At 38.7% G+C, this 13,129-nt stretch overlaps 1 protein-coding gene across 1 annotated transcript; it reads left to right on the top strand.

Annotated features, from left to right (window-relative positions):
* The first annotated feature begins 260 nt into the window (after window positions 1–260).
* Window positions 261–12,381, top strand: ice1 (KIAA0947-like (H. sapiens)). The gene is made up of 20 exons (XM_080895505.1): window positions 261–492; window positions 678–736; window positions 1,801–1,912; window positions 3,725–3,801; window positions 4,042–4,079; window positions 4,166–4,248; window positions 4,383–4,459; window positions 4,614–4,651; window positions 4,761–4,843; window positions 5,936–5,972; window positions 6,113–6,169; window positions 6,288–6,371; window positions 6,483–6,832; window positions 7,224–9,866; window positions 10,171–10,333; window positions 10,603–10,763; window positions 10,845–11,035; window positions 11,188–11,288; window positions 11,384–11,482; window positions 11,709–12,381. Exons 1-20 carry the CDS (start codon window positions 403–405, stop codon window positions 11,888–11,890), a joined length of 4,725 nt encoding a protein of 1,574 aa, XP_080751631.1. The 5' UTR covers window positions 261–402; the 3' UTR covers window positions 11,891–12,381.
* Window positions 12,382–13,129: the final 748 nt, after the last annotated feature.

The following is a 13,129-nucleotide window of genomic DNA, read 5'->3' on the forward strand; positions in this document are numbered from 1 at the left end:
TTACACAAACAAATTTATTTTGACGAAAACGAGACTGAAATGCCTGAAGAAAAAACTTGAACAACAGGAGGCATCACGGTAAGGAAGCGGTAAAAATTATTTTAATTTCGTACGTACGCGTTACCGATATTCAATTCAATACGTAACTTATGAATATAATATGATTATGCTCTGAACTTATTAGTTAGAAATCTTATATTTCACGGCGACAGGCATTTTGCAAAGCTACCGCTAAAGGGGTCCTTCGCTTGGGTCCTTGGTCAACGTGGGAGACGCGAAAATGTGAAGTTGTTTTGAATATAGAGGAGCCTTCGTGGAATTTGTGACACTAAGATATGAAAGTTTTCCGTTTTCAGAATAAAACGTAAAGGCTGCCTGGGTATCGGTGGGATTTTTCTTACTATGATGCCAGGGGAGAATCAGTCCAAAGCGTTGGCAATCGCCGCGGACGCGACGACTGGAAACTGTCAAAACTGCTCTGTTTTGCAGCAGGTCGGTGATGTTTTGGGGGGCTTTTTTGTTACCGAGAAATCAGTTACAGTGCTTTACATCATCTTTTCGATCCAGATCTTAAACATTATGGAGCGATTTAATGTGTTTTTATCTTGTGGAGTTAACGTGTTGATAAGTATTTACTAACTGTGATGTCCCCTGTTTGTTTTGTTGTCTTTCGTCAGAGTCTGGCTGAATATGTGTCTTCATTCCTGGCACTAAAACAGAAGATAGCGGTTTCAGAGTAAGTACCAACGGACGGTTATTGCCTTGGTAATATGTCTTACGTTGAGACGTGAACAGGTCGTAGTTGCGGTATTCAGCATACAAGCAAAACTCGTGTGTTTTGATTTGCTCTGAAACATGGCGGCTGTCATCAGCTACAAGCAAACTAGCTGAAATTACAATAATTTGTCCAAAGTTTCTCCCTATGTGCTTTCTAATGGAACTGATGTTCGTAAGTGACTATACATTTACTTGATTTTTTTTAAATAAGTTTTAAAGCCATTTCGCAAAGCATTGTTTGTTTGTGAATATAGGATGGAGAGAAGAGGAATGAAAGTCTGTACAAATAAAGTAGAATACATTTGTGTGAATGAGAGACATTGAGAGAAACTGCAAGGAGTAGACTAGGAAAAAGGATGAGTTTTAATGTTTGATGTCAATCATCCAAAGCAACAGATAATGAAGAAGAGAATGCAGGCAGGATTGAGTGGGTGGAGATGACAGAATGATCGCAGCTAGAATGAAAGGAGGTATTTGCAATATGGTAGTGAGATCTGCTATAAGGTATGACTGGCACTGCTGATGATGCAAAGACATGGAAAAGAGAGAGAGTGGATATATTAGACAAAGAATGTTGAAGATGAAGTTTCCAGGCAGGTGGAAAAGAGCAAGACCGCAACAAAGTTTGCTGGATGTAGTGATCGAGGACATGAAGTGGTTTGGTGTGACAGAGGAGGATGCTATGGAAGCAGGTGATCATCTGTGGCAACTGCTAAAGAGAGAAGCCAAAAAAAGATGAAGTCTCGGTTTAAGTAAAACTTTCTATGCCCGTGTTACTCAGATAATTAAGACGGTGATCCTCTCACTTAGACACCTTGATAAATGGTGTGACTGTATATAAAAACTTCTTATCTTTGAACTAAGCTTTCATGAACAATATCCATTCACTTTCAGGACATTGTTACTTTATGAAAATTTGTAGACTTAATAAAACATAAAATGTTTTTGGGGTTGTTTTTTGTTCTTTTGCTACATTCAATTGGTTTAACACATGGATCCATGTTCTCAACTTGTTATGTGCAGTGACACAATCAGGCTTCAGCAGCAGCTGGAAGAGCTTCAGATCCGACTGGTTACTCTGGAGAAAAAGACGGCTGATTATGAATCGGTGCAAGCAGAACTGGAAGAAAAGAAAGTAAGCGGTTACACTTTACAATCTTATGAAATGTCCTAACCTGTAATCATATGTCTGACTCTTAATACTGTTTTCACACCAATAGGGCTGCTCGATTATGGCAAAAATGATAATCACAATTATTTTCACTGAAATTGAGATCTCGATTATTTGACGATATTTATTTAACCCTTTAAGACCTACTATAGAACCAAGTCCGCCAGAGCTTATATTATTTTTTTACATGTTGTAGTGCCATTTGTGGGAGCATTTCAAGTTGCTATACAACTGTTATAGCCCATATTTTAATAATATGTATGTATTAAGTCCATAGTAACTACATTAATTGCAAAAAAAGTGCAATAAACTACAAAAAAATTGAAAATCATTTTTGTTTTTTTTACATATATTTCTACTTGGAGAAATTTAAGAGGTTTATCCCTCAAAACTTTAAATACAAAAAAATTGCAAAAAATAGTTTACAACAACAGGAAATTTATTTTGAGTGTCTTCATAGTTTTATTTTGGAGATACACCAATTTTTATATACTGCAGGAAAAACAAAAAAACAATCCTATGATGCAAATTTGCAAAGAAAACAGCATGTGCATCAAAATAAACTATTTCCAGCAGTGCAATTAGAGTTCTAAGCATCCCAGAAACTATTCAGAAAAGTCAAACATGACTTATAAAAACACTTGTATAGGCTTTTAAGGCCTACAAGTAAAAAACTACATTTTCCGCGAAAATGACGTCACTTCCGGTTTCGGGCAGGAAATGGCGGACATGCGATAGTTCACGCTGACGTCTGTTTCACTGTGGGAAGTGGTATGAACAGGTAATCGGATCAGCAAAGCGTGTTTCTGGAATATTATGTTTTTGTTGCTGCAAGCGCTTTTTATGCAGTTTTTGCAAAGCTTTATGTGGAAGGAAACCGTGACCGAGGACAAGCTGATGGCATAAGATGTAAGTACAACTCCTCTGGTTTCATATGCAAAAAAAAATATTGCGCTAGCTTACACGGTTCAGGTTCTACAGGGATTTAAAAATAGTTACACAAAACGGAACGTGCGGCTCTGACCGGCTTTAAAGGGTTAACAATAACAATGTATTGAATAATGACTTTAAAAAATAATATAAAATAGTGTGCAACACCACTGAAGTTTTTTTTTTTACCTCTCTTTTCAACCAACGGCAGTCACTCTCCTCTCCAAATAACTTCTGCTTAGCTTTCTGAGCTTCCCTCGGGTCCTCTTAATCAGCGGTCCCCAACCTTTTTTGCGCCACAGACTGGTTTATGCCCGACAATATTTTCACGGACCGGCCTTTAAGGTGTCGCGGATAAATGCAACAAAATAAAACTAGTACCGGTACCGAAAAAAAGATTTATTCATAACACACGTGAAAAGACCCAGGAAAACCGAGTTAACAATCAAAACGATAACAAAATAACGCTGAAAACCGATAAAAACCCTGAAAACCATACATTTCACACCTGAGCCTCAACTCTCGCGGCCCGGTACCAAACGACTCACGGACCGGTACCGGTCCAAGGCCCGGGGGTTGGGGACCGCTGCTCTTAATTGTTGTGACGCGTGTTCGAAATCAGAGAGGTGCGCTGGATTTGCCACACGGAGCAGCGCGAGAGTAAAGCATGAGGGAGGGGCTAATAATCGGCTCAGTCATTTTTAATGATGGTTGAAAGCCCAGATCGTAATCGTGATTAAAATTCGATTAATTGAACAGCCCTACACACCAAATAATTCACACTCATAATATTTCATTAGTTTCTGGCCTTTGCTGATTATTCACAAATTATTTATTTTTTTACAGAGTGCTCTTAAGGTGTATGAACAACTATCTGAAGAGGTGGAAAAACTGAAGGTGGAAAAAAGCGAGACAATAGCAGAGTATGTACTGGATCCAGTCTTGGTCATAACAGTACAAATAATGTTTTTTGCTTTGGAATTGTTAGTTTTTATTAATCTTCTTTCATTTTGAAGGGATTTTTTTTCTTTGTTTATTTTTGTTTTGTTTTTTGGTAAAGCACTTTGTGACACTGGATTTGATAAGCGCTACAACAGTATTATCATTATTATTAATGTTGTTATCATTCTAAAATGCTAACTGGCATTTTCCATTTTCATCAGGAACAAAAAGCTTGAAGACCAGCTAAAAAATGTTAAAGGTACTTTGCATTTGCATGGTGTGATTTGTACCAGGGAAGACTTGTAATTGTAATTGATTGAATTTGTCCTAAATTGTCTTTCTTAGATTTGGCAGACAAACAAACACTTGAAAATGCACAGCTGAAAAGAGAAAAGGCTGTGGTGGAAAACGATTTGCTGATATCTCAGGTAAACTAAAGGAATGCTCTCCAAATGAATTGTTTGACCTTAGTTTAATATCATAATTTACAAAAATGCAGCTAGCATTCACAGTAGCTTTACATAAATCTGCTAAAACTCGTAAAAAAATGTCACTTGTTTAGACATCCTTGCAGAAGTCTCAGGCACAAGCAGAGCAAGCTGAAAAACTCATGGATGAAAACGCCAAGATGACAAGCACGTAAGAATTTGCACGAGCTGTTGAAATATATGATTAGTCACAGTTTGAGGTTCATCTTCTTCTTCTTCTTCTTCTTTTTTTCTTTTTTTTTTGAGCAAAGCTTTTAAAATGAATTGCACTGAAAAAAGGTTCCATGTTGTTTTCTCATCAACAGAAAGGACAGCCTTGAAAGTAAAATCAGAATTCTTGAAGGTATTTAAAATCAAATTTTACTAAATATTTTGTTGCTGTTAATAAGTTCTGAGTCTTTTATGTGTTTGTTTGCTATCTAAGCTGTGATTTCTTTGATATTTTTTTTTAGATTCAGTTTGCCAACAGAAGCATAAAATTTCCCAACTGACCAAAGAGAAGACCATACTAGAGAAAAGTATCAACGATCTACAGGTGCAGTAAAGCCCTTTACAAATGTTATGGAGTAAAATATTTTCTAGTATGATAGACCAGAGTACAGGTTCGACAGCTCTGAGTTTTCAATTTTCATGAACATATACAATACAATACGATACAATACAATTTTATTTATATAGCACATTTAAAAAACCACAGGTATGCCAAAGTGCTTCACAGAATGAGTTAAGAGAAATAATAAATACAAATATAAAGCACAAAATACAAATAAAATATACTAACAGGCGGGTGACATAACTAACCAATAATACACCAGGCATAGTAGGCACCAGGAAAGTCCACACACAATGCTGAAGGTTAAAACATTATAAACATTAACAAAGTGATAAAGATAAGTTCCAGTACAGTAAAAATGTGGGCTCTAGGAGACGGGGAAAGCAAGGCTAAACAAATAAGTTTTTAATTGAGATTTAAAAGATTGAATTGAATCAGACGCCCGAATAGCTAAGGGGAGGTTATTCCAGAGGTAGGGTGCGACAGCGGCGAATGCGCTCTGGTCTTGGTCTTGGTCTCTGCGGTCACCTCTGGTCTTGAGCCGAGATCTAGGTCGCACCAGGAGCATATGTCAATGCCGACCATGATGGTTATCCACATAGCCAAAACTCTGGAGCAGAGACAGCTGCATTACTGCATTAGATTACGGCAATATGTCTCTGAAGGTTCTCTGTCATCCAGGTCATCCTGCTGCATTAGAGCCACACAGTGGATGGAGACTACATTTTATTCTGAGCTGATTATAAATCAGTGATATAATTGCTGTCTCCATCCTTGTATATGGAAGACTGGATGATTGTAAAAGCGCTCATATTAAGTACAGTGTTCTGTGCTTTGAAATGAATCAGGGTGTTAGTCAGCTGGTTCAGACGCAGCAGGAAAAGGAGAGTCAAAGAGAAATCAGAGTTTGCTATAGAAAACCTGCCAGCAGCAGGTTAAGTTCAGTCTGTTACCCTGGTAAGAGTTGAAGTTCACTGGCTTTCTGGATCAGAATACTCAAGTTTGCTAGCTAAGCCTGCTTTCTGGAATAGGATCCGACCATTATCTGTGTATAATTTCGTTTCTGTTTTGTAGGTGAGACTGATGAAACTGGAAAGGGAAAGGAACAAAGGTAAAAATCAACAATGAAAATTATTAACGATAATATTTTCAGCATTAAAGGAAACAATAATATTGTCTGTTTAATTTTTAACAGCATCCATTTCCTGACTTAAAATCTGTTTTTAAACAATATCTGAATTATCTCTCAAGAATACAGGAGCACAACAACTCAAGCAAGTGCGCCTGCAGAGCCTAAAATTGACAAAGGTATGCAGCTGTTTACAGATTTTGTGATTTCATTTGAAAAGCTGCGTGCATACACCAACCCCCAAAGCGGCCTGATTTTTACATTGTAATTGCAATTATGTTTTATCGTGTGTTGCAGAAAAGTTCTGGATGTTGCTAGAGAACTTGTGGGCATGTGTAGACCCAGAGCAGGAGTCGTCTGTAAACCAGTTGCACTTTCACGGTATTGTTTGTAACATAACAGCATATACGGTCTTTTCAGTTTGTTTTTCTTTTATTTAACAATTCTACACCTCTACATACACAATATCTTCTTTTATTCTTTTAATTTCAGAGTCCAGAGTTCCTCCTTCCTCTCCACAAGCCACACTGCACTCTCATTTGAGTAAAATGTCCCCGTTTGGTTCTCCGAAGATCAGTGAACCCCACAGTTTCCACATTCCAGCGAAAGCAACTTGTACGCCATTAAACCAGTCTCCTCGCGCACAGGATGCCATCAAGCACAAAGCATCTCTTCAGTGCTCTGGTGAAAGAAAGCAGGCAGGCACTCCAAAAACGAGCAAGCGATCACCTAAGGCACGCAAAACTGCTGAGTCATCTACGGAGATGGACACATTATCTGTTGAAGAGATTATCAGATTGTTTAAGCCCATGCCTCCCAGTATTTCACCACTTCCAGATTTGGTGAGAATTTGGTTAGATCTAATATGAACGGCTTTTGTTGTTGCTTGTTGATCAAAGTGCTGATTTTCCTGTTTATGGCTTTACACAGTGTTCTGTTTACTGCAGTAGTTTAAAGGAAAGTCTTTAATATAATGTGAAAGTTTGTTTTTGAGAAACGTGTGTATGGTCAGACACTAGTTGAAGTCCTTCTTGGTATCTTAAAAGGTTTCAAAGCTGTAGTGGCTGCACATACCTTTTAATTAGAATTGTCATCAGCTGATAAAACCTGTAAGATTAACTATTTAAAATCAAATACCTTAGAAAGATTACTCTTTGATAAACCTTGTTATTCTTAGGTCGTGATAAATATAATATCTTTTAAATTACATTCTTGCTTTCTTGTTTCCTTCAGAACACTGAGGTGGAATCCATGAAAATGGAGGTTCGAGAAAATGAAAGTCATTCTAAACCCTGTGAGGACCGGCCTGCTCTTAAACAAGAGCAGACCTTACACATTGCAACCTCACCATCAAGTCAAAGGAATCCAAAATCAGCTGCACTTCAAATGGAGGAGAATGCAGACTTGTCGGTAGTCGCAGACGAGCGAGAGGGGGAAATTTCCAATGAAAAGGACTTTGAACCAACCAAGTTTGGTGACATTCCTAAAGTTATTGACAAAATCGCTACAGATGTGAGAGGAATACGTCCTCAAAACGACATGCTGATTGAACAGGAGCCATCATCTGCACAGTTATCACCACCATCATCGTCGTTTTCCACATCAAGTTTTACAGGATTGATTGAGGCTGTGCCATTACCTACTGAAAGTACACTTCTATCCTGTAATCCTGGCATCAGTAGAATCTCTAAAAATGAAAATGCCTTAGAAGATGCAAATAGTGATCTCTCAGAGACCGTAACAAGCATGGATGTTGACATGAGCCCTAGTGACATTACTGATAACAAAACAGTTGCTCCTGATGGTGGAGAGTCAGCCCTAATAAGTGACTCTATGGAAGGCATCGTGGCTGCAGCTACACAAAATAGTTCAGACATTGAAAAAAATACTCTGGATTCTTTTAAACTTCAGGACAGTACACGGTCTGGCTGCAAGGACTCTGATATACCTGAACATACTCAAAGTTCATCAGGCAGCAGTGACAGCATCACTGCTGTCTCTAATGAACATCTTGAAGAGAAATTGGAAGTTGATGAAAGCATCAAACTTCTTGGGAAGGAGGATGGGAATGCACAGAGGACTGCAGAAGATGATGTGGCAGCTTTGCCTGCATCATCAACCTGTAATAATATACCTCCACCCCCTACATCTGCGTTGTTAAAGAAGGAAAACGACCAGTCCGGTGCTGATCAGGAATCTGGCCACGCAAATGTTGAACCTTTTAGAAAAAAGGATGCTGACATAGAAATAGTTACCAGCTTCCAAGAAACAAATACTATAAACTGTGAATCTTTGAAAGAAAGTGCACATTCTCTTTGCAAGCGAGTGAGTCCTTCCTGCCTTTTAGCCTCTATAAAGCTGCAGGCTTTGGATAGTCATCCTGGAAAATTGAACGTTGATGTTAACATAGACCATGTCTCAACAAACAAACCAATTCCTTTTCCATATTTAGAGAAAGAATGTGACATTGAAAAAGCTACTGTTGAAGATCTTCCTCAGCACAAAGTACACACCAGTAGTAGTACGTCATTGGAGACGATGCCTGATTCCCCAGAGACAAATACTGTAAACTGTAAAGCTTCAAAAGAAGATAGACATTCTCTTTGCAGGCAGTTGAGTCCCCCATGTCTTTTGCCCACTGTAAAGCTGGCATCTTTGGACACTCAGCCAAACCCAGGAATATTGGATGCTGATGTTCAGACAGAAATTATTTCAACAAACATACAATCGCCTTCTTTCAGTTTAGAGGAACAAGGTGTCACCAAAAGTGCTACTAATGAAGACCAGGCTCAGGATGAAATGAATGGAGGTGATACTACTCCATTAATTCAGAATCCTGCCACAGAAGGAAAAGATAAATCTTTGGACTTGCAAACGGTAGAGCCTGAAAATCTAATAAGAGAGGAAAAAACTACCTCAGGAGAAAGTTCAGCTGAAGCTCAGGCTCCAGAGTGCATAAGCAATGTTCGCGGCGAAATGGGTCCTCCACTTCCTCGTCTCCTTACCCCTTTGAAGACTCCTCCGAAGGCGAACAGATCTATCAACCCAAGGCAGGCTATTGGGAAACTATTATTTCCTTCACCCATGGATGGAATTGAATCTCCTACTTCACCTACTCAGACTAACAGAACACCGAACCGTCATCAGCTGAGTTCTTTATCCACAAACAGCCCACTCCCTCTAAATGGAGTCCCCTCATCACCACTTCAGTTCGGCTCTGCCACGCCTAAACATGCTGTGCCAGTCCCTGGTCGCCTGCCTTTGACAGCAGTGAGTTCTTCTCCTTCATCATCCTCAACGACGCCATCTCAGGAGAATTCCATGAGATTTCTCGACACCATGTATCCAGAGCTCTCTGCCCGGGCTCGTACTCTGAGCATTCTTAGAGGCAATGTCAATCTCAACATTTGCTCATCCGAGGGCAGAACATTACCGACAACCGACAGTCAGAAGTCTAGCTTTAAAACTATAAACTCTACTTCAACGGCCTTCACAAAGACTGAAGTGAGGGGAGAAAAAAGGCCTGCCATCGGTATGCTGCAGCCTAAAAGCAGTAAATGTCTCAGGCTTGATCAGGCTGCTGGTGTGACTCGCAATCAGGTGCTTGCCTCCTCTTCAAAAAGTGGAGACGACACCTCATCAGCCCAGAATCCGACACTAGAACAGCCGAAAACTGAGACAACCTCTTCACCCCTGAAATCTGTAGAACATCCACAGAAAAATCTTATAGTTAACTCTTTAAGGAAAATTGAAGACCAGTGCTTTGATCTGCTGCCTGTGATCCGGAGCCATCTGCATGTTGGTAACCTTCCCAAAAAGCCTGTCTTAAGAGATGAGGAGAAGGAGGTCATCGCTGAAGTTTGCCAGAGCAACTCAGTTAGTAGACTGTTTATTGTTCTTACATTTTTTTATCTTTTAATTTCTGGTTGGAGGATCTACTGGGCTGAAAATAAAACAATCGCACTCTACTGCTACAATGCTTTTTAATAACCCTTTTGTCAGTAAATGTATTACCTCCTTCCTGTTTGTAAATTTTGCCACATACGAGTATGAAGGTAGTTTCATGTCAGCAAAATTAAGCAATTAGTTCACATCTGCCTCTCATCAAAATGTCTGACTAGTAAGAAGGTTCTTTGTGTGTAATTTGACATTTTTCTGTCTCTCTTGGTTTACACTTTAGGCAGATGACATGATTGTGGCCATCCTGAACAAACTGAAAGCTGGGAAAATGGACCTGAGTCGAAACTATGTGCAGGCCCTCTGCAGAGTCTACACTGGGCTCTGTAGGCAGAGGAGAGATGTGGAAAAGGCTCGTGTCCTGGCCTACAGCCTCCTAATAGAAGGTGAGCATTTTATGTTGTTCCATATTTATAAAAGCTTTACACAGCTTTTCTACACTAACATGGTTTTATTTAAAAATAATTCTAATGACAGTTTAAGAGAACTTGTATACGTGATAGCTAATTTGATTTTTGGTGTTGTTTAACTGGAAAACATAGTGACGGCATGGAAAGCTAAAGTTAAAGAACTACCTCTACTCGTTGTGATGTATTACTTAAGCTTATTTGTAGTCAATATTGCTATTATTTTCTTTATTTCATCCTTTTTGCAGATTTTCCAGATTCTGCGAAGCTGATTTTATTTATGGTGACAACATGGCCCAACCTTCTCACACACACCAGTTCTCTGTCCCAGGCCATTCATGCCGTCACCAAACTAAGAGCATCAGAAGAGCTTCTCAGCTGCCTTTTAGCATTTCTTGGCTGGAGCAAGGTATTTTTTGATTACGAGTATGCATTCTTTAAATCAAGTAGTGTGTGCCCTCTTAAACTTATTCTTCCCATATCACTACAGACTCCTCCCTGTGACATTGACGAGCTGATCTCCAGAACACTTTCTGAGATCAGATCGGGATCAAATTTGTCCTTCACAAAACACAGTCGGTACGGGGAGGACCTTGGAGCCGAGGCTTGGGAACACGTCTATGCACTGCACCTGCTTTGTACAAACAAGAAGTGGAAGTGGACCTATGATAATTTACTAGGGTATGTTATTTTGTTTTTCTGTCTTGTAGTAATAATAATAATGTGAGGGTTTTGTTTTTTATGTGACTTGCAAATAAGATGTAAAAAGCCATGTCCAACATGGCTCCTGAAGGCACATAGCTTCTGCTTAACTTGTTCATTTTCTTTGACAGCAAGGAGTTGTGGCCACTGATGAACAGTTGGGTAACACAGCCAAGACAGCAACAACAGCCCATCTCTGATGTGGCTGTTGCTACTGTGCTCAGACTCATAGGTCAGATGTTTCCTAAATTTATTTGGTTATCAAGCTTTAAGCTGGAGGGATTTGTTGGAAATTACATTAAATGAATTAAATTGTTTTTGTAATAGGATGCCTTGGTCAGCTGGGGCTGAAGGAGAAGTGTAATTCTACTGTGGTCACTATTGCCAATGTCATCAATACATTTGGTAGGCACGGACCAACTGAAGGTAGGACATAATTGCATACTGAAGGGAATACAATGTTTTTGTTAACATGGTATCTCTTTAATTTGTGTAGTGTTGATTTAAGCAAGATTTATATTTCTCTGTCTCAGACATGTTAAAGCACATTTGCCTATCTGTATTTTCTGTGCCATTAAGCACATGCTGATTTGCCGCTAAAAAGAAGGGTTTCATGTAACAGTTCTAATTATATTATGTCACATGTGTGCAGGTGTGCCATGGGAGGTGCAATTAGCAGCCATCTACTGCATCTATGACCTGTCTCCATGCAACCCCAAACAAGCCCTGGAAGCTCTTGCAGAATGGAGAGGAGAAACATCTCAAAGTGTCCCTCCTGCTGTCACTAGCTGCATTAACCAGCTAGCCTCTATTTGCAGACAAGCCAACACCTAAAGTGCACAAATCCACAGACATGACAGTCTGTCCCTTTTTTTGGAAACAGACGCATAAATTGGCGCTGATTTAAACTTACTGGGTGACTCACAAGCAGTTATAAATTGGTGGTTCTAAAATTTTAAAACGTCCAGCAGACTGCTTTTTTGTTTTAATTTTTTTATGTGCACTTCTACTCTAAAATTATATAAAAATGTTTATATTTCTGAATTTTGTAGCAGTTTTTGTTTTTTAAATTGAAACTTTGCCTGTAGCAAATGTACTGGTATAACTTCTGTTATACTCAGATTAATGCTGTAAAGTACTGTACAGTGTGTATATGTGTGGTGTTGCTGTGTATGTTTTTCTGCTGAAGTTTACAGTTGTAGCATCAGTGTCTGTATTCATGAAAAATAGGATTGCCAAAGTAAATATGTTGTACAGTTAAATGCTTGAGAGATTATTTAATTGTTTTGTTTTTTTTGGGGGGGGGGGGCGGTTTTCAAATTAAAATGTCCGAATTTGGATCCAAGTTGTGTTCATTTGCTGCAGTCTCTGTTAACCTAGGTCTTCTCAGTGATGTGTACATACTTCAAAACTATTGGGAATGCTGCATACTATCGGATCAGCTTGTTATTTTTATAAAAAATTATCTTGAAACTAAAAAAGTAAAACGTTCACAGTTTGATGAACAGTGAGGTTTATTTTGCAAACGTCAGGACTCATTAAAATAGAGTAATACCCGAGGACTACTAAACCACTACAACAATCATGTTTTATCTTACCCGGTGTTCAGATTTATCAAATGTGGAAATTTTGTAAGAGCTGCCATTTCCGGGGCTGCCTATCAAAATAAAATCTACAATCGCTCGATAGCTACATTCATCATAACGTTCAAGCTCATACGAATTAGGACTTCTTTTTTTAACCTCCATACAATTTGTTATGATAGGAGCAGATAATCGTAGAAGTTTTATAAATCAAAACTATTTTAGTCGTTGATAGTGGGAAATATTTTAATAGAAACAAAAGCATGCTTTGTGCCAAATCTAAGAATAGCAACAACAGAAAGAACGCCTTAACTGGAAATAATAATAATAATGAAAATAATAATTAGCTCATATTATTTTCTTTCTTTTTCATTTACTTTTAGTGCGTCAAAATAAAATAATTAAATTTAGTAAAATTTCAAGGGACCAGCTTCCGTTCTGTGAGGCTTGTATATTGTTAGCTTTACCGCTCTCTCGGGGCTGAGGGGTG

Source organism: Rhamphochromis sp. 'chilingali' (assembly GCF_963969265.1).
Source record: "Rhamphochromis sp. 'chilingali' genome assembly, chromosome: 11".
Taxonomy (NCBI): domain Eukaryota; kingdom Metazoa; phylum Chordata; class Actinopteri; order Cichliformes; family Cichlidae; genus Rhamphochromis; species Rhamphochromis sp. 'chilingali'.

What these genes read in the sequence shown, in the direction of transcription:
- ice1 (XM_080895505.1), top strand. Translation starts at nt 403, where the DNA reads ATGATGCCAGGGGAGAATCAGTCCAAAGCGTTGGCAATCGCCGCGGAC. An exon ending in CAGAAGATAGCGGTTTCAGA is followed by an intron (nt 737 to 1,800) that starts GTAAGTACCAAC and finishes TGTTATGTGCAG; the next exon opens with TGACACAATCAGGCTTCAGC. An exon ending in AGAGCCTAAAATTGACAAAG is followed by an intron (nt 6,170 to 6,287) that starts GTATGCAGCTGT and finishes CGTGTGTTGCAG; the next exon opens with AAAAGTTCTGGATGTTGCTA.